Genomic DNA, 27743 nt, shown 5'->3' with positions numbered 1-27743 from the left:
GCCCTTGGGGCAAAGATAAGGAACATTTAATAGTTATTTAGAGAAAGTTTTTCATGCTTTTTTATCCAAGTATCCACAATGAAATTTCCCCTTAATCAACTTTAAAATCAGAAGATAAAAACTAGCTCCTCATAATCACAGAATAAAGCAGATAACACATGCTGAGATGAAACACAAAGAGATTAAGTTAGAAAGAAAAAAAGCACACATAAACACAGATTTAAAAAGAAAAGGTCCCCATACTGATTTCCACAGTGGTTGCACCAGTCTACACTCCCACCTGCAGTGGAGCAGGCAGGGTTCCTCTTTCCCCACAGCCCCGCCAGCATTTGTTATTGGTTGATTTCATGATAGCAGCCATTCTTTCTGGAGTGAGGTGGAATCTCAGCATTGTTTTCATTTGCATCTCTCGAAAGACCAATGATGTTGAACATTTTATCATACGGTTATTTGCTATTTCTACTTCTTTGTCTGAGAAATGTCTATTCATTTCAGATGCCCATTTTCGGACTGGGTCTTTAAATTTGGGAGATCTGATTTTTTTAAGTTCTTTATAGATTCTAGATAGTAGACCTTTGTCTGAGGAACAGCAGGTGAAACTTTTTTAAGTGAAATAAATAGGACACACGCATAAATACCGAACAGTTTCTCTGGTGTGAGAAACTGAAAGTGTAAATAAGGACTAAAAGGTATAATAGATAATGTGAAACAGGAAGAAAAGGTGCAAAGGGGAAGGGGAAGTGGGAAGGGTAGGGGAAAGGAAAGAAGGGAATGGAATTAATATGAGAAAATGGAAAAATGGAAACAAAGTCTTTGTAAATAGGGAGCGATGGAGGGGTTGAAGGGAGGGCAGGGGAATGGGGAAAAAATAAGATCCAAGAGAGATTATGTAAAGGTGCAAATTTCCAATAATGAATGTCACTATATTGTATACCTAAAATGTACCGATAAAATTAATAAAAAAAAGAAAAGAAAAGGTCCCTGAGGTAGCAACTCTGCAGGCAGCCAGCATGGGGAAGGAATAAAAGGGAGAGAACAGCCTCTTTCCTGATGTTTGAATTAAGATTCTGTACTTGAAGGAAACGCAGAGCAAGGCCATGGGCAGGGATGTCCTGAAGTAGGCACATGATAGCTCAAATGCCAATGCATTTCTTCCCAACTCCAAGTTCAGTGACATCACACTGGCACTTTGAACTGAACCACAGGGAAAGTATTTACACCTTAGAATTTGGCAAATACTACAAATCAGCTGCTTTTTCTCTCCTAGAAAAACTGTTTACCAACACAACATGGAACACAGGCCAAATTGAGAGTAAATATATCAACACAAAATCTACATCCACACAGAGTTTGAGGCCAGCCTGGGCTACACAATGAGACCCTGTCTCAAAAATACAAAACAAAACAAAAATCTACATCTACCACAGACAAGTGAGGAACACAGAGTGAGACAGTGAAGACTAGACCTTGCATAGCACAAAAGGAAGAGAAATCAAACAGGAACAGTGACAGTTCTGTTAGCCATATTTGTCGACCAATCCTTTGTACTTCCTGATCACCCTACATACAGACAGGTACACAAACCTGAAGTAAAGCCCAGATGTACACACGTTTTTCTACAGAGTAGATGGTGTTTGGTAATAAACACTAATTTCCTGTTCATTAATTGCTTGCTACACATCTCTCTGGGCTTTTCAATTCCAGTGATGTACCATGTCCTCGCTTGGTGTTTCCTTCATCAGAATCTTAATTCCAGTGATGTAGAGTGGAGCGCAGGTTGTTTCTCTTGTACAGAATCACAGTACATAAAAGTAGATGCTTCTGGATCTTCCTAGCAGAATTTCAAGCATCTCTCACACCACCAACCAGGCAGGACACACTGTATATTCCTGTGGACCCCAGCAGATCAAGAGCTTTCCTTTCCCCAGAGTGCAGGGGAAAAAACAAAACCTGGTATCCATGAATTCAAACCAATTACTGCTTTCAGAGTCCTCCTCCTACCATCAAGTCCTCTTTTTAAATAAAGTAAATTAAGAAAGAAAGCACTGCTAGTTAGAATCTGACTAAACTTAAAGAAATGATTAAACTTAAAGAAATGACCATCTCCACAGGAGAGTATCCACAGCAGCAATAGAGCAATATGGTTAGCTTTTGTCTCTGGAAGATTTTCTTCGAGGCACAACTTTTTTTTAACCTGAGTACCTGAATTTGTCCTACTGCTCCTAAATATGGCTCTGGTTATGTAGAACATACTTGCCAAAGGAGTTGTGACATATTTTCTTGATAACCCACTAAAAGAGTAAATAGCAATTCTGGTGGAAATAGACCAGTCAGCCAAGTTCCTGAGAATGAGGAGCTACTCAGAGTAAGTTATGGAAAGTTTAAGAGAGGGACATTCAAAGGGGTAAAGGACCCAATTTCTCTTCCTGAGAAAGAGGGACTGGACTGAAGAGATCTATCCCCTCCAATCAGTCATACACAGGTCTTTCGCAGACATTCATGAAGGGTATATTTTAATGAGAGGCAAAGGTGTATCAATGCCTCTGGGTCTGAAGACAAAGAATATGACATACTTTGCTTTTCTTTCTACCCTCCCTATTTTTGATTCACTGCAGTGACCCCTCAGCTCAAATGTTTTTTCAACTGGGTAACTAATAATTTGGTTAGAACTGTGAGAGATAAACCTTTGAAATTTTACATTTGTGAGAACTAGATGACACTGAGCAAATATGAGTCTTGCTTTCTAAGGTTATTTACAACTATATATTTTTTAAAATCACACTGAAGCCTATAAATTAGAAGCATGAATAAATAGCCAATTTATACAGTTTTTTTATGTGAGTACTACGTATCACTCCCTAATATTACTTCTTCATCTATATTAGCCTGCTCTCTTGCTCAGTACACCAAAATCATTTAGGGAGGAATTTGTCTTGATAATTACTATATCCTCATGATCTAGGACAGAGCTCCTGAACAGCAGCACTACTGACCATCTAGATAATTCTTAGTGCTGAAGGCTTTTTGTGCATTACATGTTTGGTCTTGTCCCTGGGCTTTCCCCACCAGCACCAGATGCCAATAGCATCTTTCTCCCTAGGCATAAAAATCAAAATGTCCTACGGGAGAAAAATTCACCCCTAGTTAACCCCTGACTTAGTCAGATGCGCAGACTATTGTATTTGTTGAATAAATGATGGAGCACTATAAGAGAAGGATAGGAAATAGTATTGGTACAGCAATTCCCCACAGGAATAAAAGATAATGGTAGCACATATGGCAAGGTTCTATATGGCTCAATGCTGCACTCAGATATTTCTGGAAAACAGAAACAAGCACCTGGAGAGATAATTGTATGGGTCAGTCTGGGAACAGAGACCTAGATATAGCAGCCTGGCCAGGTTCCACTGAAAAGGTATCTGAGTGCTGCCCATCAGCCTTGCTCTCAGAACAGCAACTACAAGCAAAAGTCAATGGAAAGTTAAAGAGCTGTTTTTTTAAAAAACAAAAAAATGATTTCACTATGTTAAAAGCACACTTTTGCTTTATAGTCAGTCTTCCTTCTGAATTTGTGGGGGAATGGTTCCAGGACCCTGAGGATACTAAAATCTACAAATGCTCAACTCCCTTATATAAAATAGTATAGAACATTCATATAACCTATGCATATCCTTCCCTTACTTCATCTCTAGATTACTTGTAGTACCTAATACAATGTACATGCTATGCAAATAGTTGTTATATGGTACTGTTAAGGGAATAACAATGAGAAAATTTCTGTACATGTTCAGAATGACGCAATTAAAAATATTTTCAACTCACGGTTGGTTGAATCCATGCATGTGGAACCCATAAATACAGAGGCTTAATTGTACATAATGTAACAAAGTGTACCACAAGTGGGGCCTAGAAGCCAGATTAGTAGAAAAGGAGAAATTTTGGAAGAGACACCAGACTAGCCACCCTGGGATCTGACAGGACTGCCTGGATCTCAGGCCAAAAAGGAGCAAACTGACAGACAAAAGATGGTGGTCAAATCATGGTCATGAAGAAGAGCTGTCACTTCCTCATTCTCTTCACTGATGATCTGAGAGGGATCTGAGATGAAGCAGAGGCCCCCCAGGGTCAATGAGGTATCTATAAAACCACTTTTCATCACTACTGTTGTGACTTCAATTCTATCACTTGGTGTTTGGCCAAGGAAACACAGTTATTATATAATCAAAATGTACCACTGTCCGAAAAGTTTAAGCCTTAGTTGTTTCCTTCCCAAAACTAGAAGAAAGTGAACTGATGTCGATTCAGCTAACTTCTTCTGCATCCCAAGTAATAAAAGCATCATGTAGCATTGAGATAGGGAAAAGTTCAACAATCTAAAACGTGAGCATCTAGAGACTGAGAAAGCAGCCCCCTCGACATGACCCTGAAACTTGAATGTGAAGATGACTTAGCAGTGAATAACTGACACACTACACCACAGACAGCTTCACGGGCACGTACTGCAACGTACTCAGGAAAAGGAGAATTGATACTGAACTTGACCTTAAGGCTGTGCTTGTTCATGTAAATTACGAAAGGCAGGAAATGCTATTTCAAACAGTTTTATACTTCTACACTCTGACAATCACAGAAAATAATTTCTATTTAAAACTGCTATGAGATCGAAAGGCTACATCTGACTCAAATAATCATTTGATTAGCTTTTAATTTTCAAAAATGGAGTCCAAGACCCTTGATTTTCCTACCTGGCACCAATAGCATTTGATATTGCAGTTTGCTTCTTAGTCTGTTGTAGGTTCTTTCAACAAACAAGAGTGGTTTTTCTGCCATTCTCTACCATTGTGAGTCCATGCGAAAAAAGACATCACATGAGTTTTTATTATTGTGGAAAACACCATGCACCCAAGCTAATTTAATTATCAACTAAAATAAATCAAACTCTTTTAACTTTTATGACCCGCTGCATTTTTAATTATGCCAAAGTTAATTTGCTTTCTGATTATCTCAAAGAACAAAGGTCTTCTGCAGATAGTTAAAATGCAATTAAACTAAACTAATCAGAATTAACATCTGCTACAGTAAATAGACCCAAACAGAGGTGGCCACCATCAGAGGGATTGCAGTCCAGATATTTGAAGAGAAGCACAGATCAACAAACCTGGAAACAACCTTTGAAGTTACTCTTGTTATACTGTTATATTAAGATACACAGAAATTAGGAGTTTGCAAAATTCAGGTTTAGTGCACGAGTACATAATGAAAGCATGCTTTTTTTTAAACTCCCAGAATACCACTCTCTGTGCAAAATATTGTATTATTAAAGAAATTTTAATTTCTATTATCACTGTGGGAATCTGTTCTCTTTAAAGGGACAGCATTGGATGTCCCTATCTCAGAAAGTCATGACTTCCTCGGAGAGGGTTAGAGAAGGGAGGATTCGTGCTTAGACAGAATGTAAGCTGTATTAAAGGGGACGAATGCAATGCTTGCTTTAAGGAATCAGGACTGACCATCAAGCTCCAATAAAACTGTCTAGAGTGTGGGACACTAAGGAAGGGAACGTGCTGAAAAAAGATGTAGACTAAGTTGAAAAGGAAAGAGAAGTAATGTTATTGTGCTACATCCTCAGTCCAAGGTATGATGTGGATTCAGGAAGATGCTCTTTTTAGTTCACTTTAGGTAATTTGAAAGAAGGTAAGATTTGGTGGCAGTAGTGATGAATAATAGTAACAACCTTAATGGCACTACTAACTTACTGAATGTATGCTGTGACTGACACATTATATTAACTCACTTGTTCTCCACAACCCAGGGATAATCACTATCCTCATCCAGAAGACAAGGACATGGAGGTCCACACAAGAAGAAGCAAACACTTTACACTATCCCTCTGATTCAGGTCCACTTTGGAGATCTCATCCTACCTGCTGGTGAGTATAAGTCTTATCTGGAAAATACTTTAGGTGAAACAAGGAGAGGATGCTGTTTTAGATTTAAACCTGATCAACAAGAAGGAACTGGCTGGTAAAGTAGAGGAGGCATGAAGCTGAGGAGAAAGTGTTATCATCCAACAGCACAGAATGGTTTAGGAAGGAAACTGTGGACTCAGTCACTCATTTATCACAAAACAACAGACATGTAGGATTAAACACACACACACATCACATGAAAGGAATGGGCTTGTGATCAGAATGTGAAAAGAAAGATGACTAAAGAGAGATGGGAGATGTGAAAAAATGAAATGGGTAGCTGATAAAGTCATTATCATAGTTTTAAAAAGAGGGAAAAAGAAGTCAAATAACTACATATGGAGCTCTGATGAGATAAAACCATAATGATCAGATACAAAAGATGGGGTAGGAACAAGGACAAATAAAACAATATGATGAAACTTGAAGAGCAATATTATAAACACAAAGACTCAAAATGTAGTCTTGTGCAGAACACAGAGAACAAATGGGCTTTCAAAAATGATGCAACCAGCAAAGCACAGTCATAGCTACTAGAAGGCTGAGGCAGGAGGATCGCTTAAACCCAGTAATTCAAAACCAGCCTAGGCAACATAGTGAGACCCTACCTCAGAAAGAGAGAGAGAGAGAGAGAGAGAGAGAGAGAGAGAGAGAGAGAGAGAGAATACATCTAGAGCTGCACATGGCAAGAGGGCTCAGTACCTAAATAAGCACAAAGTGAAAGCATAAGTGCATACAGTGGGATTAATATACAACAAGGAAAGCACATTCCTATTTTACTTCATTTCTTAAGAAGGAGAACAATATGACATTCCATTTGTAAGAGCCCCTAACCACTATATGATAACAAATACCCAAGAACAGACACATTAACTTATCAAGGAACTGATGCATCTTGCAGTTATATAAAGTAAAACAGGGTGTCAAAAACCCTGTGTTTAAGAAGTTGTGATGGGGCCAAGTGTGGTGGCGCATGCCTGTAATCCCAGCATTTGAGAAGCTGAGGCAGGAGGATTGTCACAAGTTCGAGGCCAGCCTGGGCTACATAGTGAGTTCAAGGCCAGTCTGAACTACAGAGGGAGACCCTATCTCGAGAGAGAGAGAGAAAGAGAAATTGTGATAGATACTCTTAATCCAATTTTTAAAAGACTTTTGATTTTCTTAAATTTTTTACATATTTTAACATTTTTATTAGTACATGTTTTAGTACATATGATCACATTCATCACAGGAAGTCGGTACATGTACATAACACATCTTAATTCTTTTTTTCATCCCTTTCCCTCCTTCCTCCTTCCATCTCTAGGTTCCTTTCCCTTTTGCAAAATATAAAAAGTACTTTCTAGAAAAAAGAGATGAGCCAAAGTCTAGTATTAATCATCAGATGTGTACTTTGAGAACCAGAAGAGGAAAAGCAGTCATTGCTAACATACACCAAACGTAGTATTCCCTTTTCTTTGTTAATATTGGAAGACTGACACAGAAAGGGAAATCCACAAACATGGTAGTGGCCAGTGGAAAAGTTGCAGAAGGGTAGAAAGTGAATAGAACAACCAACCAATGACTAACGGTGTTTCTCTGCTTTATATAAGCAGAGATGTTTCTTCCTGACCCTGTTCAAAGTACATTTTTACCAAAAAGACTTAAAGACAGACATAGAAGGCAAACTAATCAAATATATAACATAAAGCAGAGGACACTGCACACATGGAACAAGAGACTAAAGGCTGAAGAAAAGACTTGGTAGGAAACTAAGTTTCCTTTTTTTTTTTTTTTGCCATACTGAAGATTGAACCCACACTGAACTGCATCCCAGCCTTTTCGTTTTTTATTTTTGAGACAGGGTCTCATTAAATTACTAAGTTACCTAGTCTGGGCTAGAACTTGTGATCCTTCTGACTCATCCTCCCAGAGTCCTGGGATTACAGGTGTGAGCCAAAACACCTGGCTAAGAATTATTTTTATAACAAAGAAACGGGACTTTAACTGATTCTACATTTCTTCAGAGCAACAATAGTATCTACAATTCTGTCTCCCAGCCCAGCAATGGGACTGTAACACATTAACGATATCAGTGAGTATGTAATACATTCAAAGATCCCCTTATAAACAGTTTGTATAAGATATTTTCATGACATAGACTTCAAAATCACACAGCTGGTAAAGGTCTTGAGTTTGAGGTAGACTGGAAGTCTATTATGTAAAAATGAAGTATACAGTATGGATAGATTATCTCAATCAAGTAAATTCCATTATGTAGTACTTTGTTAACTTAAGAATTTCTATTTTATAATAATTATTATTTATAATGGATGATAATGAATGATAACATGATTACAAATTGCCTTCCAGGATTATCAAAGATCAAAAGGTTTCTGAGCCTCAGTTTCTTTTTTTTATAAAATCAGGGATTGAACCAAATGGTTACCAAATTTAACATTATACTTCAATACTTTACAATAGTAAAATGTCTAATTAAATATATCTAAATTATAGGGTTTTACATTTTGGCAGTTCCTCAAAAACTAAACAGAACTTCCAAATGACTCAGCAATTCCACTCGTAGGTAATACCCAAAAGAATTAAAGGCAAGAACTTGAACAGATACTTATACACCAATTTTCATAGCAGCATGATTCACAACAGTCAAAAGGTGAAAATAATTCAACTTTCCATCAATGGATGAAAGGATAAACAAAATGCAGTGTGAAAAAACAATAGAACATTGTTCAGCCATAAAAATGAATGAAGTCTTGTAAACAATGTATTAAGTAAAATAAGGATAAATACAAAGGAACAAATACCGTGATTCCACTTACATGAAATATCTAGAATAGGTAAATTCAGAGGCAGAAGGTGGATCACAGATTGCCAGGACTAAGGAAAGTAAAAGTGGGAAGTTACTGCCTGATGACTACAGTTTCTGTTGAGGCAATGAAATGGTTTTAGAAGCAGAGGGGTACCAGTGGCACACCTGTATGAATCCAATTAGTGTCACTGAACTGAACACTTAAAAAGGATTGAGATGGCAACTTTTATGTTATATATTTTAACACAGTAAAAATTATATAATTTCAAAACTTTTATAGATGAAAGGTTTAGTTTGTGTGATGCTAGGTAAATCTCAGCCTGTCCAAGCTTCCATTTCTTCTTCATCTCTAAAAAAGAACAAACTCAATTGTCAAAGCATGGGACCTAGAGTAAGTAGGGCACCTGACTAGAACTTCTAATGGGAAAAAATAGATCTTCTGTATAAATAAAACTATTTGACCTTTCATTTCCTTGGTTATATTAATTCCTAAATATTTATTTTTTATTGATGCTATTGTGAATATTATTGACTTCCTAAATTCTTTCTTAGTGAATTTATTGTTGGCATACAGGAATGCTGTTGATTTTTGTGTGTTGATTTTGTATCCAGCTATGCTACTAAATTGGATTATTAATTCTATGAGTCTTTTGGTGTTATTTTTGGATCTTCTGTGTAACGGATCTATGTAAATAATGATAATCTGACTTCTTCCCTTCCTATACATATCTCTTTTATTTCTTTCTCTTGCCTAAATGCTCTGGCTGACGTTTTGAGAACTATATTGAACAGGAGGGTGATAGTGGACATCCTTGACTTGTTCCTGATTTTAAAGGGACATCTTTCAGTTTTCCCCAATTTAATATGACATTGGCAGCATGACTGTCATAGATGGCTTTTATCAGATTTAGATATGGTCCTGGTATATCTATTTTCTTCAGGTTTTTAAAGTTGTGAGTGGATGCTGAATTTTGTGAAAGGCTTTTTCTGCATCTATTGAGTTGATCAAGTGATTTTTGTCCTTGTTTTTCTTTATGTGATGGGTTACATTTATTGATTTGTGTATGTTGAACCATCCCTGGATCCCTGGGATGAAGCCTACTTGGTCATGATGTATGATCTTTTCTATTTATTTTTTTTTCTTCCATTAAGTTTATTGGTACGTTTTAGGTATAAATACAGTTACATTCACCATTGGGAACTTGTACCTTTACATAATGTATCTTGGTTCTTTTTTTTTTTCCTCATTCCCCTGCCCTCCCTTTATCCTCTCCACCCCTCCCTATTTACAAAGACTTTGTTTACATTTTTTCATTTTCTCGTATTAATTCCATTCCCCTCTTTTCTTTCCCCTACCCCTCCCACTTTCCGTTCCCCTTTCCACCTTTTCTTCCTATTTCACATTATCTATTATACATTTGGATCCTTATTTACCCTTTCAGTTTCTCACACCAGAGAAACTATTCGGTATTTACACATGTGTGGCCCATTTATTTCACTTAAAAGTATCGCCTCAATGTGCATCCATTTAGCTATAAATGTCTCTAGTTTCTCATTGTTTATGGCTGAGTAGTACTCCATTTTATTTTTTTAAAAAAACAACACATCTTCTTTAACCAGGCTCCAGTTGATGGGCACTTGGGCTGTTTCCAAGCTTTAGCTATTACAAACTGTGCCACTATAAACATGGGTGCACATATATCGCAGTGGTATGATTCTTTCTGATCTTTTTTATTATTTTTTGCATTCTGTTTGCCAGTATCTTGTTGAGGATTTTTGCATCTACATTCATTAAAGACATTGGCCCGTGCTTTCTCTTTTGATTGGGTCGTTTTCTGGTTTTGAAATCAGGGTAATGCTGTCTTCCAGGAATGACTTTGGGAGTAATCCTTCCCTTCCAATTTCATTAAAGAATCTGAGGGGTATTAACATTAGATCTTCCATAAAGTTCTTCTAGAATTTGGCACTGAATCCATCAGAATCTGGACTTTTCTTAGTTGGTAGAGGTTTTTTTTTAATTACTTCTTCAATTTCATTTCCTGTTATTGGATTGTTTTGAGTTTTTATATCTTCTTGATTCAGTTTTTATAGTTCATATCTAGCTAACAATCTATCCATTTCTTCTGAATTTTCTAATTTATTAGAGTACCAGTTCTCAAAGTAGTTAATAATAATCTTCTGGATTTTGGAGGTGTCCATTGTGACTTTGCCTTTTTCATTTCTAATTGCACATATTCAGGTCTTTTCTTTTGTTTTGGGGGTTAAGACTGGCTATTGGATCTCTCTACTTTGTTGTTTTTTTCAAAAGACCAGTTCTTCAACACATTGATTCTATTGTTTTTTGAGTCTCGATTTCATTAATTTCTGCTCTGATATTTATAATTTCTTTCCTTGTACTAGCTTTGAATTTGAATTGTCATTGTTTTTCTAGGACCATTAGCCACTCTTTTAAAAATCAACCAAAATTTTATGTTTATCAATGAGAACCATCCCACAGTAAGTTTTAATTCCTAATAGTATTAGAAGTTGTCAATTACCAAACGGCATTTGAGTGAATAAATAGCCCCCTAAAATGTAAACAATTAAGAATAAGACATAATGGGCAGTGAAATTGTTGGGGAGGAGGTAGTGGTCATGAGAGAGGGGAGAAACACTATAAACAAATTGAGCAGTGGTTGCTAGTAAGTCTTATGAAGTTGATAGATCACGTCCCAGCAATTAAGGAGCAGCCTGAGAATCCAACCCAACTCTTTAGATGCTCTTCATGATGGAATCCTGAAATCCTGTGACTTGCTGTAAGACACAGTCATCCACAGAGCAAAGATTTGGAGTATCTGTGTTTCAATTTTAATTGATTTTTATAAAGGAGGATATTGGATAAAATGAGAGAATGGTGAATGGCAGAGCAAAGGTCCATATCTTCATCTATCATATGCAATAAATAAATATATGGATTAAAACAAATAATTGATAATTTGAAATAGGAAGAAAAGGTCCAAAGGGGTAAGGGAAGTGGGAGGGGAAGGGGAAAGGAAAGAAGGGAAAGGAAAAATTATAAGAAAAGAAAAAAATGGAAACAAAGTCTATGTAAATAGGGAAGGGTGGAGAGGGTGAAGGGTGTACAGGTAATGGGGAAAAAATAAGAACCAAGATATATCATGTACAGGTACAAGCACCCAACGATAAATGAAAATGTATTGTATACATAAAATGTACCAATAAAAGAATTTAAGCAAAAAAAAATATATATATATATATATATGGGCAGGGCTATAGTGCTCAATCCAATCAGCCCATGTGGATGGATTATGAAGGGCCAATATAAACAACCCTCATCATTAATTTCTCAAGAATTCACACAGGACAGATGCATCAAGCTATCTTTTCATCCTATAAGCCCACAATTCATCTGACTCTCATGGTTCTGATTCCATGTTCAACAATATTCTATTTCCTGGCTTCTCATCTAGATCTTTAGAGTAAAAATGTACCTGCTGGGGATTTATCTCAGTGGTTCTGCCACCTGCCTCACAAATGCAAGGTCCCAAGTTCAATCCCCAGTACCAAAAAAAAAGTACCTCTCATTTATCTGTAGGAATAAAAAATTTTAAATTCAAAGTTCAATATCTTTTTGGAAGTTCAGCTGAATGAGTCTACCTTATGAGTTTAACTGATCTATCCATGAGAGGTGCATCTGCTGTTGATTTGCTAAAGAATAAACATTAGTCTTCTTAGTCCATAAGACTGAGCCAAGTCTTAAACCAAGGTAGCAAATGTTTTCCAGTGATTTTTTTTTGCAAGCATTTCTTTGATGCCCCTCTCAATACTCTTTATCACGTTTTTTTCTCTTTTTTCTGAAAAAAAATTTCTATCAGAGGAGTTCCAAAAATTAAGTGAGATAAAGGCAATTATGCTTACTAAACCTACTGTACATGATAAATGTTTATTTCCCTCATCTCTGGACTTCATTGAGATTAAAAAGTTAGCAATCAGAAAACTGTATGCTCATGCTAGATTAGGGATTTTACATGCTCAGTGAGACTTATATCAGTCCTATGAGTGCTGAGAGAAACAATTTTTTTCTAACTTCGCAGATACAAAAAATACACCATTTAGTAATAGACTATTTTAGGGTTTGGCAAAAGGGAATAGGCTCCTTTAAAAAAAATACCTAGCAGATGCCAAAAGAGTAAAAAAAATAAATACATAATTCTTACAGATAAGTAGTGAGTATAAGTAGAAAAGCTACCCCAAACCGAAAGTCCCAAAGCAAATTAGACCAAAACATTGTAAATCACATTAGAATGATAACACAGACAAACTCAGCCATCACTATGATGACAAAAATAGCATCAAAGAATAATTAGTGAATGTTATAAGGACCACTAAAAATGTTTGGGATGGTTAACGTTTTGAATGATCTTTAACAGTGGGAAAACTAGTGATAAAATCCATTTTAAGAGTTATTTTCTTTTCTATTATGGTAATGAAACCATTTAACTTTTGCAGTACCTTTTTCACATAAGCTAAATTAAAAACACAAAGCAACCAACATGAGGAAAGTTCTATTTCCTTCTAGTCTGCATTTTTTTTCCCCTGACGGTGGCCAAGAGTTGAACTTTTATGTTGCAATTACAGTTTTTCCCTTCGGAGTCACCTTGCAGCCTTGCCAACAGCCCACAGCTGCCTTAATCCTCCATGCCGGTTAGCATAAAGATGACATATGTAAAACCACATCCACCACCAAGATAAAAAGAAGAATGCATACCTCGCTCAAATTTTAACCGCTGATAAAGCTGAAACTGATCCACTGGTACCAAACAGGCAATCTGAAACCAGAGATATTAGAGAGATGAGATTTCAGTCATCACAAGGCCCTGAGTTACCAGCCCTTTATGATTTCTCTCTCTGGCTTTGCTAATTATATTTCCCTTCTACCAGTCATTTGTAAACTTCTTAGACTGTACACTGTCCATTGCAACAATTCTCAAACCTTTCCCATTCTTAATTCTGATTGCCTTCCATTCCTTGAGCAGCAGCTACCAAAACCAGATAACCAAATTTTATTATTTAGATATCCCAAGTTGTGTACATACATGAAAGATGCTCTTTTTTTTCTTCCTATATTCATTAAAAAATTTAAAGACCATAGTTCTAGCTTTGGACCCTTAAAAGCTAAAGTCAAGTAGACAGTGCCTTGGGAATCATGAAAATTTCATTTCTTACTTAGAAAATAGTAACTTCTAAACAATATAAAATATCTTCTGACAAATCACCTCATGGAGGTCTCAGCTATCACACATTGACATTTTGAGACCCTGACAAAAAAGAAAAGTCTAAGACATTTCCAATGGCTAGACTCTCATTATTCCATTTTACATGGTAAAATGAACCAAAGGTTTACGAGTAAACAAAACTAATTCATACTTGAGTGACATTTTAGATTAATCATTCTAAATTATATTTCAAGGTCAGATGCAGGAAAAGCTAACTGATCTTCCACTGGTATTCTAAAAATATTAATTCCATTGACATCAAGATATAAGTGCGTTGACATTGCTTAAAGGATTTATAACTGAGAAAATAAATAGATTTGACATTAGCCTTCCAGACATTAAAAAGGTTAACACAAGGGCCGGGGATTTAGCTCAGTGGTTCCACCACCTGCCTTGCAAACGCAAGGTCCTGAGTTCCATCCCCGGTACCAAAAAATTAAAAATTAAAAAATTTTAAAAATTTTAAAAAAAGGTTAACACAAGACATAGTTTTAGCCTTGAAAATTTCAATTCTAAACTATTATATGTAATATATATCATACACACATATGTAATATATAATATATATGTACATATGTAATATATAAACAAAAAAGATTTTTGGAATAAAATACTTCTAGATAAAAGATTTTTCAAGAAACAAAAGGAAGTCTGAATTGAGGAAACCAAACCAACATTATGATTAAATAAAATTGTATTTTAACAAATATAATACATTTTTAAATGCATGAAAAATATAATTTAAAAAAATATATCCCCCTCACAAAATAATCTCAATTTATTTATTGTGCAAATGAATCAAACTAAGTTAGCTAAAATGTATGAAGGACCATAAGAAAAGCAAGTGAATCTTCTTCATTCCAAGTGTGGTTAAAAAACTTCAACTTCATTATAAAAATTTTTCAAAATTTTCTTTCTCCAATAAGAAAGAAGATAGTGCATTTCCATCCAGTACCTTGAGTAAAACTCCTTAGCAATCTTTGCCAAAAATTAAGGGTTAGCCTCATGCTATGTGTATTTTGCCATGCTTCTTTTTTTTTCTCCCCATTAAGTTTATTGGTACATTTCAGGTATAAAATACAGTTACATTCATCATTGGGATCTTGTACCTTTACATGAGTATCTTGGTTCTTATTTTCTTTCCCCTTCCCCTGTCCTCCCTTCATCCCCTCCACATTTCCCTATTTGCAAAGACTTTGTTTCCAGGGATGGGGATTTAGCTCAGTGGTGCCACTGCCTGACTCGCAAGTACAAGGTCCCAAGTTCAATCCTGGTACCAAAAAAAAAAAGAAAAGATTTTGTTTCTGTTTTTTTCTTTTCTCGTATTTTTCTTTTCCCTTCTTTCCTTTCCACTACACTTGCCACTTCCCCTGCTCCTTTAGATCTTTTCTTCCTATTACACAGTATCAATTATACATTTTTAAAATTGCAATAACAAGATCTAGGAGACATTACTACAGATTTTACAGAATTTAAAAGGATATAGAAAGCATATTACAAAGATCTGTTTGGAAATAAATTTGACAACTTCTAAGTTCCTTGGAAGACAAATTGATGAAACTGACTCTGGAGAAAATATAAAATTTGAATAGCACCTATAAAAGAAAGTATATTCCTAGCTTGAAAACCTACCAATATGAAAACAACAGGCTCACATACATTTTAACTGATGAATTATATCAAACATTTAAACCAGAAAAAAGAAGGAACACTTCCCACATTTTAGGAAATCAACATTGTGCTAATACTGAAACTGGATGAAGATAATAGAAGAAAAAAATTATGAACTTAGATAGAAATTTGTTGAACAAAACAAACTATTAGAAGTCAGATCTGGCAGTATGTAGAAAGTGGTTTTGTTAGAGGGATGGCAGTGTTGGTTCAGCATTGGAAGATCCACCCCCAAAAGTCATCATTTTAACAGAGGAAAGAAAAAAGCCATATGATCCTGTCACTAGTTGGAGAAAAAGTATTGGACTAAATTCTACAGCTGTTCATGGTAAAAGCTATCAGGAGACTAGAAGTAGAACAGAACCTGCTCAACAAATCAAAGACATGTACCCCATGCTTGCAGCAAAAACGCCTTATATGAATGGAGAAGATACAATGCTTTCTCCCTAAGGTGGGGAACAAGGGCAGATATGCCTACTCTTCATCTGCCATTAAACTTTGAATCATAGGCCTAAACTGAAACAGTCTGGCAATAAAATGAAACAATTAGGATTGGACTGGCAAGGCAGAAGCAAAATCTTTATATGTAGATGAAATGATCATCTACAGAGAAAATACTAAGAAATCTGTAGGAGCCCCTAGAACTTGTATTTGAATTTAGCAGGATTAGAAAACACAAGATAGATATAAAAAATCAGGTCTATGTATACTTGCTATAAATGAAGAACTGGATATTGAAATTTAAAAGTTATGTAGGAGTACAAAGCACCTAGAAAAGTTAAAAAAAAAAGTGTTGGAAGACGTTTAGTACCTAATTTTAAGACTTTTTCTAAAGCTACAGTAATCAAGGCAGTGTTGGCATAAGGAAAGATATATAGATCATTGGAATAAAACAGAGAATCTAGAAATAGAACCACACATATATGGTCCACTGAGTTTTGAAAGATTATTTAACATTAACATTTTATAGAATATAAACTCAATTCAAGAGCAGAGGAAAAGGTAGTGTTTTCAGCAAATGGCAATAGAACACCTGGTATCTATATATAAAAAATTAACCTCAACCCTTTATTTCCATACATAAAAATAACTTGAAAAGATCTATGAACCTAAATATGAGACTAAAAATATAAAAATTTAAGAAGAAATTATAAGGGAAAATGTTTATGAATTTAGGGTAGGCAAGAACTTTCTAGGATACAAAACACATTTTGTATAAAATGAAAAAAATTGATAAATGAGATTCCATAAAAATTTAGAACTTACGCCGCCATCCCACACTCCTAAGGCAGAGAAGGGCAGAGAAGGTGAGCCAGTCCCAGCACCCGGAAGGAAGCTCCCTCACCACCATCCCATGCTCCTAGGACAGAGAAGGTAAGCCGTGCAAGAGCCAGAAGCAACCCCCCCCCACCATGAAAATGAGAAGACACATAAACAAGCCTCAAAAACAGACTTCCAGATCACCTACAGCAACCCCAAAGGGAAACAAGATGGAACAATCTGAAACTCAACCACGTGGACTCTCTGAACTGACAACAAAAGAGGATCCAGAAAAAATGAAATCAGCAATAATTTCCCAGATAACAGCAGAGATTGTGCCCATAGTGCAAGACATGATTAATAAATCTAGAGAGGACACAGATTTAAAAAAATAGAGGAGCTGAGGAACATGATGGAATCCCAACGTAGGAAACAAATGGAATCCATAAAACAGATGCAAACAGATTTCCAAGAGATTAAAAACTCCATCGAAAGTCTGTGCAGCAGAATGAACCAATGTGAGGATAGAATTTCACATATAGAAGATAAGATTGCAGTTAAGTGACCAGGAAAAGAAAAATTGCTTTAAAATTGTAACAGAACACAAGAAATCAATCCAGCAGCTGCTAGACAATGCAAAGAAGAATAACATGAGACTGATTAGAGTCAATGAAGAAAGAGGAGAGAGTACAGATGACATAAAAAAACTGTTCACAGAAGTGATGGCAGAAAACTTCCCAAGGAGGGGAAAGGAACTTCACATACAGATAAGTAAGGCATATAGGACTCCAACTAGCCTTGATCAAAAAAAAAATCTACACATAGGGATGTAATAGTTAGGATTCCAGAAATCCAAGAGAAGAACAAAATTCTACAAGCAGTGAGAGAAAAGAAACAAATCACATACAAAGGAAAGCCCATCAGAATCACAGCAGACTTCTCAGTGCAAACCCTCAAGGTAATGTATTTCAAGCCCTGAAGGAAAACAACCTCCAACCCAGATTGATGTACCCTACAAAACTATCTTTCAAAATTGATGGAGAAATAAGATACTTTCATGATAAAGAGCACCTCAGGAACTTCATGAATACCAAACCGGCACTCCAAATTTTAGACAATATCCTAGGAAAAGACAATGAGGATCACAACTCCAGGAACCCCAGCAGAAAGAATCCATTGGGCGTGACAAATTAAATGCAAAGGGGAAAAATCCAACAAAAAGAGAAAGTCATGACAAGGCTTTTAAAACTTTTAACTTCATCTCCCTAATGAGTGTATAATTCAATCTTGTTACTGTACTGATTAGTATTTTCCTGAGTCTAGTGTTGCACACCTTTCCTTGTGCTGAACTGGCTATTTATCATCTTCTTATGTCTACTTTTTAATTGGGTTGTCTATTAATGAGCTGTAAGAGTTCTTTATATATTCTAGTCATAGGTTTTATGCATTGTAAATATGGTCTGTTTAAGGACTACTTTTCATTTTAATGATGTCATTTAAAGTTCTAAATTTTTTTTTCCCATTCAGTTTATTTTAGGTATAAAATGCAGTTACATTCATCACTGGGATCTTGTACCATTACATGAGTATCTTGGTTCTTATTTTTTTCCCCTTCCCTTGCCCTCCCTTCACCCCCTCCACCCTTCCCTATTTGCAAAGACCTTGTTTCCATTTTTTTCTTTTGTCATAGTTTTTTGTTTCCCTTCTTTCCTTTCCCCAACCCTTCCCACTTCCCTTGCTCCTTTAGACCTTTATTTCCTATTACACAATATCAATTATACATTTTTAAAATTAAAATACTAAGACCAAGGAGACATCATCACAGATTTTACAGAATTTAAAAGGATATAGAAAGCATATCACAAAAATCTGTTTTGCAATAAATTTGACAACTTCTAAGAAGTACCTTGGAAGACAAATTAATAAAACTAACTCTGGAGGAAATACAAAATTTGAATAGCACCTATTAGAGAAAGTATATTCCTAGCTTGAAAACCTACCGATATGACAACAACAGGCTCATATACATTTTAACTGAAGAATTATATCAAACATTTAAAGCAGAGAAAAAAAGGAACACTTCTCCCCTCATTTTAGGAACTCAACATTGTGCTACTCCTAAAACTGGATAAAGATAATAGAAGAAAAAAGTATGAACATAGATAGAAATTTGTTTAACCAAACAAACTATTAGAACTCAGACCTGGCAGGATGTAGAAAGTGGTTTTGTTAGAGGGATGGCAGTGTTGGTTCAGCATTGGAAGATCCACCCCCAAAAGTCATTATTTTAACAGAGAAAAGGAAAAAGCCATATGATCCTATCACTAGTTGGAGAAAAAGTATTGGACCAAATTCTACAGCTGTTCATGGTAAAAGCTATCAGGAGACTAGAAGTAGAAAAGAACCTTCTCAACAGATTAAAGACATGTACTCCCTTCTTCCAGTGAGAACGCCTTATATGAATGGAGAAGATGCAGTGCTTTCTCCTTAAGGTGGGGAGTAAGGGCAGATATGCTTACTCTTTATCTGTCCATTAAACTTTGAAACCCAGGCCCAACCAAAATAGTCTGTCAATAAAATGAAACAATTAAGATAGGACTGCCAAGGTAGAAGCAAAATCTTTATATGTAGATGAAATGATCATCTACAGAGAAAATACTAAGAAATCTGTAGGAGCCCCTAGAACTTGTATTTGAATTTAGCAGGATTAGAAAACACAAGGTAGATATAAAAATTCAGGTCTGTGTATACTTGCTATAAATGAAGAACTGGATATTGAAATTTAAAAGTTATGTAGGAGTACAAAGCACCTAGAAAAGTTAAAGCAAAAACAAAAACAGTGTTGGAAGTTGTTTAGTACCTAATTTTAAGAATTCTTCTAAAGCTACAGTAATCAAGGCAGTGTTGGCATAAGGAAAGACATATAGATCATTTGAATAAAACAGAGAACCTAGAAATAGAACCACACATATATGGTCCACTGAGTTTTGAAAGATTATTTAACATTAGCATTTTATAGAATATAAACTCAATTCAAGAGCCCAGGAAGAGACAGTGTTTTCAGCAAACGGCACTAGAACACCTGCTATCCGTATATAAAAAATTAACCGCAACCATTTATTTCCATAAATGAAAATAACGTGAAGGGATCTATGAACCTAAATATGAAAACTTTAAGAAGAAATTATAAGAAAATGTTTATGAATTCAGGGTAGGCAAGAACTACCTAGGATATAAAAAACATGATATATAAAAGAAAAAAATTGATAAATGAGATTCCATCAAAATTTAGAATTTTAAATGACATCATTAAAATGAAAAGTAGTCCTTAAACAGACCGTATTTACAATGCATAAAACCTATGACCAGAATATATAAAGAACTCTTACAGCTCATTAATAGACAACCCAATTAAAAAGTAGACATAAGAAGATGATAGCCAGTATAGCACAAGGAAAGGTGTGCAACTCTACAATCAGAAAAATACTAATCAGTACAGTAACAAGCCTGAATTATACACTCATTAGGGAGATGAAGTTAAAAGTTTTAAAAGCCTTGTCATGACTTTTTCTTTTTGTTGGATTCTCCCCCATGCATTTAATTTGTCACACCCAATGGATTCATTCTGCTGGATTTCCTGGAGTTGTGATCCTCATTGTCTTTTGCTATGGTATTGTCTAAAATTTTTTGGAGTGCCGGTTTGGTATTCATGAAGTTCCTGAGGTGCTCTTTATCATGAAAGTATCTTATTTCTCCATCAATTTTGAAAGATAGTTTTGTAGGGTACATCAATCTGGGTTGGAGGTTGTTTTCCTTCAGGGCTTGAAATACATTACCTTGAGGGTTTGCACTGAGAAGTCTGCTGTGATTCTGATGGGCTTTCCTTTGTATGTGATTTGTTTCTTTTCTCTCACTGCCTGTAGAATTTTGTTCTTCTCTTGGATTTCTGGAATCCTAACTATTACATCCCTATGTGTAGATTTTTTTTTTTTGATCAAGGCTAGCTGGAGTCCTATATGCCTTATTTATCTATATGTGAAGTTCCTTTCCCCTCCTTGGGAAGTTTTCTGCCATCACTTCTGTGAACAGTTTTTTTATGTCATCTGTACTCTCTCCTCTTTCTTCATTGACTCTAATCAGTCTCATGTTATTCTTCTTTGCATTGTCTAGCAGCTGCTGGATTGATTTCTTGTGTTCTGTTACAATTTTAAAGCAATTTTTCTTTTCCTGGTCACTTAACTGCAATCTTATCTTCTATATGTGAAATTCTATCCTCACATTGGTTCATTCTGCTGCACAGACTTTCGATGGAGTTTTTAATCTCTTGGAAATCTGTTTGCATCTGTTTTATGGATTCCATTTGTTTCCTACGTTGGGATTCCATCATGTTCCTCAGCTCCTCTATTTTTTTTATCTGTGTCCTCTCTAGATTTATTAATCATGTCTTGCACTATGGGCACAATCTCTGCTGTTATCTGGGAAATTATTGCTGATTTCATTTTTTCTGGATCCTCTTTTGTTGTCAGTTCAGAGTCCAGGTGGTTGAGTATCAGATTGTTCCATCTTGTTTCCCTTTGGGGTTGCTGTAGGTGATCTGGAAGTCTGTTTTTGAGGCTTGTTTATGTGTCTTCTCATTTCCATGGCGGGGGGGTGCTGCTGGTGCCCATGTGGCTCACCTCCTTTGCTGTGGAAGCAGTGGAATGGCAGCCAGGGAGTCTCCTCCTGGGTGCTGGGATTGTTTCACCTCCTCTGCCCTGGGAGTGGTGGAGCCATGCTTCTTTTTAAAAGTCTGACTGGACTTTTATTGTATTGAAAGCCAGTTTTGTTTGTTTGCTATAATACCACCCAAAACTCTTTCTTAAAAGTTAAAGGTATCGCAAATAAAATTCTAAATTGGAGACAGAAGGTACAGGCAAATGACATGATAGGTGCATAAAGGAATCAGAGTATATTTCCTGACTGCCACAGGTCATTGTGTATGAAGGACAATAACCTAATACTATTTCTACTTTTGGATCAAGCTGACCTATGCTAGGCCCCGGATACTCAGTGATACTCCGTGAATCTATTTTTAACCAGCCCCCCAAGCTATTTGAAGTCATTGATTCTATGGGACAATCCTGTATCCCATCTAAAATAGTTGGTGGACTCATGCAAATAATTTTCAAATCTATCCAGATCACCTAAAACTTCTGATTAGTGAATCAGCAACTTGCATAACAGTTAACCTAAGGCAAATAGGAGAAAAGACGTTTCAAATATAGAAAAAAATGCTAATAAGAAAAATGACAGCAATTACTGTGATTACAAAGTCATCAATGATAGCAGTGGATGTTTACTTCAAATTAAAAAGATAAATTACACTACAGTATCCATTTCTGCCAACAAGGAAGTCATGGGTCTCTTAATTTTTTTCTGTGTCTTACTCTACATTGAATCTCCTACTTATTATTTCCCAGGTCAAAAGTTTATGTGCAATTAGGCCTTAAAAAGATAGATCAATTTTTCCGTTGACATTTGTAATCATAAAAGGTTAATTCCCTCACTGCTCATTCTAGTTGGTCCTTTTGGAATAAAGATGACATGCAGAGCATACCCGTCTCTTCTCCAGGCCTGCTCTTTAGACCTTGCTTCTTCTCCATCCACTCATCATCTGTCTGCTTGGGCAAAGTGCTGGGCTGGATGCCTGGGCTATGTGGAAGGAGACTCAGAAGCTGTGCCCAAGGGAATGAAATCACTTGGAAGGCAGTTCATGCACGCAAGATTTAGAAAGGATCTACTCCTTGATCTTGTCATCTGTTAGATTTTGTATATTAGGACTCATTTTCAGAAATACTTCTATCATACTTCTGGCTCTAGATTAAAGCAGGTTAGCTGGATCTGTTTGTAAAAAGTAATAGCAAATGATGCAAGTATTAAATTCCTGGTTCCACTGCCAATAAGAGGTAAGTCACTATTGCTCAAGGCCTCGACTTCTACAATGATAACACTGAAATAACTGTGCTAGGATGACTAATAGAAGACTCAATAGGGAGCAGGTAAAAGGGGTATAACCAATTTTTTATGATACTCACAAGTATACTGAAATTGTCAGACTGCTAGACTAACAATCCTAGAGAATAATAAATGAGATTATAAAGAGGTATTACGCAGTATACGTTATCCTCTTTCTGCCAACAGAGAAATTCCAAATCATCCCAAGTCACCCTAGAACATTCCTGTTTAACTTTTTATTTCAGAATAATTTTAGATTTACAAAAAGTTGGAAAATTCACAGAGTGCTCCCAAATGCCATTCTCCCAATTTCTGAAGATAACGCCTTATATAACCAAAATTATTAAGATAATAAAATTTACATTTATATAATATAAATAATTGGAAGCCTTATTCATATTTGGCAAATTGTCTCACTAATGTCTTTTTTTCAGTTCAGGATCCAATCCAGGCTACCATCTTAATCTAGTTATGGTGTCTCCATGACCCTCTGTGATAGTTGTTCAGTTTATCTTTTCCTTTAGTGATCTTGACACATTTGAAGAGTTCAGGCCAGTTATGTGTATAATGTACTTCTACTGGATTTGTCTGATGTTTTCTCATGATCAGACTGGGGTGGTACATTCTTGGCAAGAGCTTCAGAAGTGATCTTGGGGCCATCAGCAGGTACGGGCAGATAGCATGTCTCATAAGCAGTGAGGTTAACTTCTTGGCTTATTTAAGGTGGTATCTTCTAGGTTTTTCTGTGCTTATTAATTAACAAGTATCATGTAATGAGTGTTTTAATTTAGGATATTTAAGATAGAGAGCACCCCTTCAATAATTAAGTGAGATACAAGATGGAAGTAAAATTGTTTTAATTAAAGGTCGTGGAGGGTACACAGCACACTTAGAGGACACACTCCAGGATGTCAGAAAGTACAGAGAGGAAGAGAGAGGGACCCATGGGCCAACACCTCTTTGGATCCAGGGCATTATCCAACAGGTTTCAAATGAGGAATTTTAATTGGTGGTTTAAAGAAAGCAGGATACAAACAGTCATGCTATGACTGAGAGGTGGTTACTGTGGCATATATGGTTCATGTGGAAGGTGAGGGTCAGTAAAGTCATTTAGGTAGACTATATCTAGCTGTCCCATAGGAAAATAGTCATCAGGAAGAAGTCGTATAAAGCAGATCTCTAGATTGACCACATTGAGGAACTGAGTGGAGGTGTAGAACTAGAAACTATGTCAAGGGTGACTGAGCCCTGTTTCTGGTATGACAAGGCCCAACTTGTATTCAAAATAAATGCTGAGGCAACATAAAATGATAATAATTCACTACAGGGGGATACATTAAAAGTATGAAAATTTGGTTTCTCATTATATATCATGCGTTTGCCCCTAATTTTAGTTCCTGTTGACAATTCTTCCCCAAATATTACTGTGGTATTTGCTTAATGATGATTTCCTATTTCAATCATTCATTGTCTGTTTGGTGATCAGAGTTCTGCTAAGTTAGACCAGAGAAAGAAATTCTAGTGTGATATTGCACAGTAGTGTGATTACAGAAAACAATAACAATATTACAGAAAATAATAACATATCATACAATTTTAAAAGCTACAAGAAAGGCATATGCATGCTTTCATTATAAAGAAATGATTAATGTTTGAGGAAATAGATATGTTTAACTCAATGTAAACAGCACACAATATATACATGTATATACATGTATTGATGCATCATATGGTACTCCATTAACATCTAGAATTTTAAAAAACATGTAGAATTTTGTTCTTATGTATCAATTAAAATTAAACTTAAAATTAAATATAAATAAGTAAGAATTCTACTGTAGGAAAGAGCTGTCCCTTCTACATTTATTTGCTTATTCATTTTATAGCTTAAGCAAGTATACAGACTTTATAGCTTAAGCAAGTATACAGAAGCAAGTATATGCTTCTTTTATTCAGCAAATTGTAGTCTTTTGGTAACCAGGTCCATATCTAAGCAGCGGTAATAAATCTGCTACTTTCTACTTATTAATTATCTTCTGAGCTCTGAGACCATTTCTCTCAGATAAATTACTAAAAACTCCATAATTTAAGACCTTTTGCTATTTTTTCTTTGAAATTTGTGCTAGTTTACCTGTTAAACAGAAATTTCTCTCCTAGTTCTATTCAAGCACCAAAGACTACTTTTCTTCCTCATCACTCTAGGAATTCTTTTCAAGAAGAAAAAACCTTTAATTCAAAGAAAATGACCTCAGATTCATTTAATAGAACAAAACCAATAATATCAGAAGGGAAATAACAAAAAACTACTAATTGTCTATAGTCTTTGTTACTGCTCTTTTCTGGTAAAAACGAACCTGAGAATACTTTGAAACACCCAGTTTCTACTCTGCAGAAAGTCTTTGTTTTTTCATTCCACTCGCAGCCAAGCATAACTGGCAAAGAGAATTTGCCTACATGTGGAGGTATGTAAGAATTAGATATAATGGTTAATTGGGAATCTCTAATACCCATAACTGAGAAGAAATAAACATGAGCCACACCTTTCTTTAGCAATGTTAACCATGAACATAATATTTGAATAAATACACCAACTACATTAATATTAACACATGAAAAGGAGAGATAGAGAGAACAGTAGATATTACTTACCTCAAAAGCAATTGTTGAAAGTGGTATGTGATCCTATAAGAAATGTTGATAAATACAATGTATTTTGCTTTTTACTTAGGACACTAATTCTCAATTAAGAAAATGAAATTGTGAAAATAGAGCTAGGGATAGGCCTCAGGGTAGTATTGCCCATCAGAGTTAGGACAGAAGGGAAAAGAAGCCAAGATTTTACTTAGGATTAGTCCTTTTAAATCATGCTTTTGTTATGGTTCTTTTAAAAATTAAAGAAATAGATTGAACATAGACTATAACAGATGAGAGATAATTTACCACTAGAAGACATTATGACCTGCCAAGGTTTGGCCAATGTTTGAGGTGATATAACTTGTAAAAATAAAGGCAGAATAAACAGTACTTTACTTTTTTTTTTTTTTTTTTTTTTGGTACCAGCGATCGAACTCGGGTCCTTGAGCTTGCACAGCAGGCGGCAAAACCACTGAGCTAAATCCCCGGCCCCAGTACTTTACTTATTAATCAATGTCTAATCACACTATTTCAGAAACTAAGAATGTTTTCTATCTCAACCCAGAAAATAAAAACTATTCCTCCCCCAAAAAGAAGAAAAACGATATATTTACCAATTCATCTGAGTGAAACAATCAAGCCCAAGTCTCCTTATCTAAATATTAGGGATCAAATCCAGATTGGAGAAAATAAGAGGGCACCATGGAGAGGCAGAAGGCAGGACCTACAGGGAAAGTGAAAGACAGGAGGAAGGAGATTCCAGCCCAAGGACCTTCACAGTCCCCAGCAGGGCTCCACTGCCTCATTTTGGTCCATGTGTCTCTAGAGACCCCACATACGCAAGATCACCTTTCCAAGGCTTTCTGACTTCCACCCATCTATGGACAGCAAGGACACTGTAGTATGTACATCCCTGTGACACTCAACCAATCGCTACTTAATTTTCTTACACAGTATTTGCCATTAGTTATAGAATAGCCTTAGAAACTTTATTTTCCACTTATATGTAGTTTCATATACATCTCAAAATGAAGTTTTAGATCAGTGATAAAACAAAATTCAGTCCGAACCTTAAATTATCTATTAACTTTAGTTTGGCAGGCTCCTCCATCTCTTGCCATCCCCAAAGTTTAATTTTGCTCTAACCAATGCCCATCACAGCACATCGTAAAGGTTATTATAGATATACTGCATCCTTTCCTGTAGTCAGACTTTAAGCCACAGTGACAGAAACAGTCTCACTTGCTGAGCCATCCTCACCTCTTTCTGCCCCAGCTTCCCACCATGATCATGAGAAGGAAGAATATTAAGAGAAAAGATGGCAAGTGCAGGCAGTGCTAAGGGGTGATTTGTAGAGAACACTTGGATCCTGTAACTCTAGCAGCCTTTCCCAAAGCCATCCTAAGTAAATAAAACTTTTTAAAAGAAAAACTGTACTTATTTTGCCAATACAGCTTCAAATCCCTTAACACTCCACTCCCACCTCTCCCCTAGGCTTCCAGAATGTCATACTCTTAAACCCTTTCCTATGGAAACCCTGAGCCCCCATTCTTGGCAAGAGCAGCTGCACCAACCTTTTCCGATGCATGCTGTGGCATTGGAATTAAAAGGCAGGCTGTTTGTTTCAGTGCCCCAGGACTTGGAAGGAAGACTGGTGGGTGAGAACTCTTCCCTGCCCTTGGCTACCAGCTGGCATTTGGAAGAAGTTCAATTTCTCGGGTGGTGTAATGGCAGGTACTATTCATATGGTTATGCATGCGCCACTCTCATTTGACATAGCCTGGGCATATGGTTGATGACTGCCAGCAAGTGACAGACGATAGTTCCAGAGCACTAGAAGGAAACTGCTTACATTAGATAGTGCCTTTTTTTAGAGGGCTACTAACTTCAAGCAAGGGATTTGCTTGAAGTAATGCTATCAGAACAACAATCTGTGTCCTGCTTCAGAACTGCATGTTGGACAAGATTCCTGGATCAAGTATATTGGAAAAGCCCTAGAGCAACATCTGAAAGTACAGGATGATGCAATGAAGGAAAAGTCTGGCTTCCCCTGGCTCTCAGCAGGTTCACCTCTAGCCCCAAATCCTCCCCAAGTCACTGCCTCTCAACAGCTTCCAGGTCACTGAAAGC

General features: G+C 36.1%; 1 protein-coding gene across 11 annotated transcripts in view; it reads right to left on the bottom strand.

Annotated features, from left to right (window-relative positions):
- The window catches only part of Rnf144b (ring finger protein 144B), a 191803-nt gene that overhangs the window by 15304 nt on the left and 148756 nt on the right, over positions 1-27743 (bottom strand). For 7 of the 11 annotated variants that reach the window (XM_021260584.2, XM_021260583.2, XM_021260582.2 and 4 more), the window contains 2 exons: positions 25629-25661; positions 13547-13607 (listed from right to left, as the gene is read on the bottom strand). In XM_021260584.2, coding sequence (XP_021116243.1) covers positions 13547-13607; positions 25629-25661 — 94 coding nt within the window. The remainder of the gene's footprint in view (positions 1-13546; positions 13608-25628; positions 25662-27743) is intronic. The other 4 variants (XM_087181806.1, XM_087181805.1, XM_021260581.2 and 1 more) reach the window with 1 other exon arrangement.

Source organism: Heterocephalus glaber, unplaced genomic scaffold (genome assembly GCF_053883595.1).
Source record: "Heterocephalus glaber isolate CG9 unplaced genomic scaffold, H.glaber_assembly_v1.0 deba00001472, whole genome shotgun sequence".
Taxonomy (NCBI): domain Eukaryota; kingdom Metazoa; phylum Chordata; class Mammalia; order Rodentia; family Bathyergidae; genus Heterocephalus; species Heterocephalus glaber.
The sequence above is the reverse complement of the archived record's forward strand: the minus strand, read 5'-3'. Positions and strand labels throughout refer to the sequence as shown.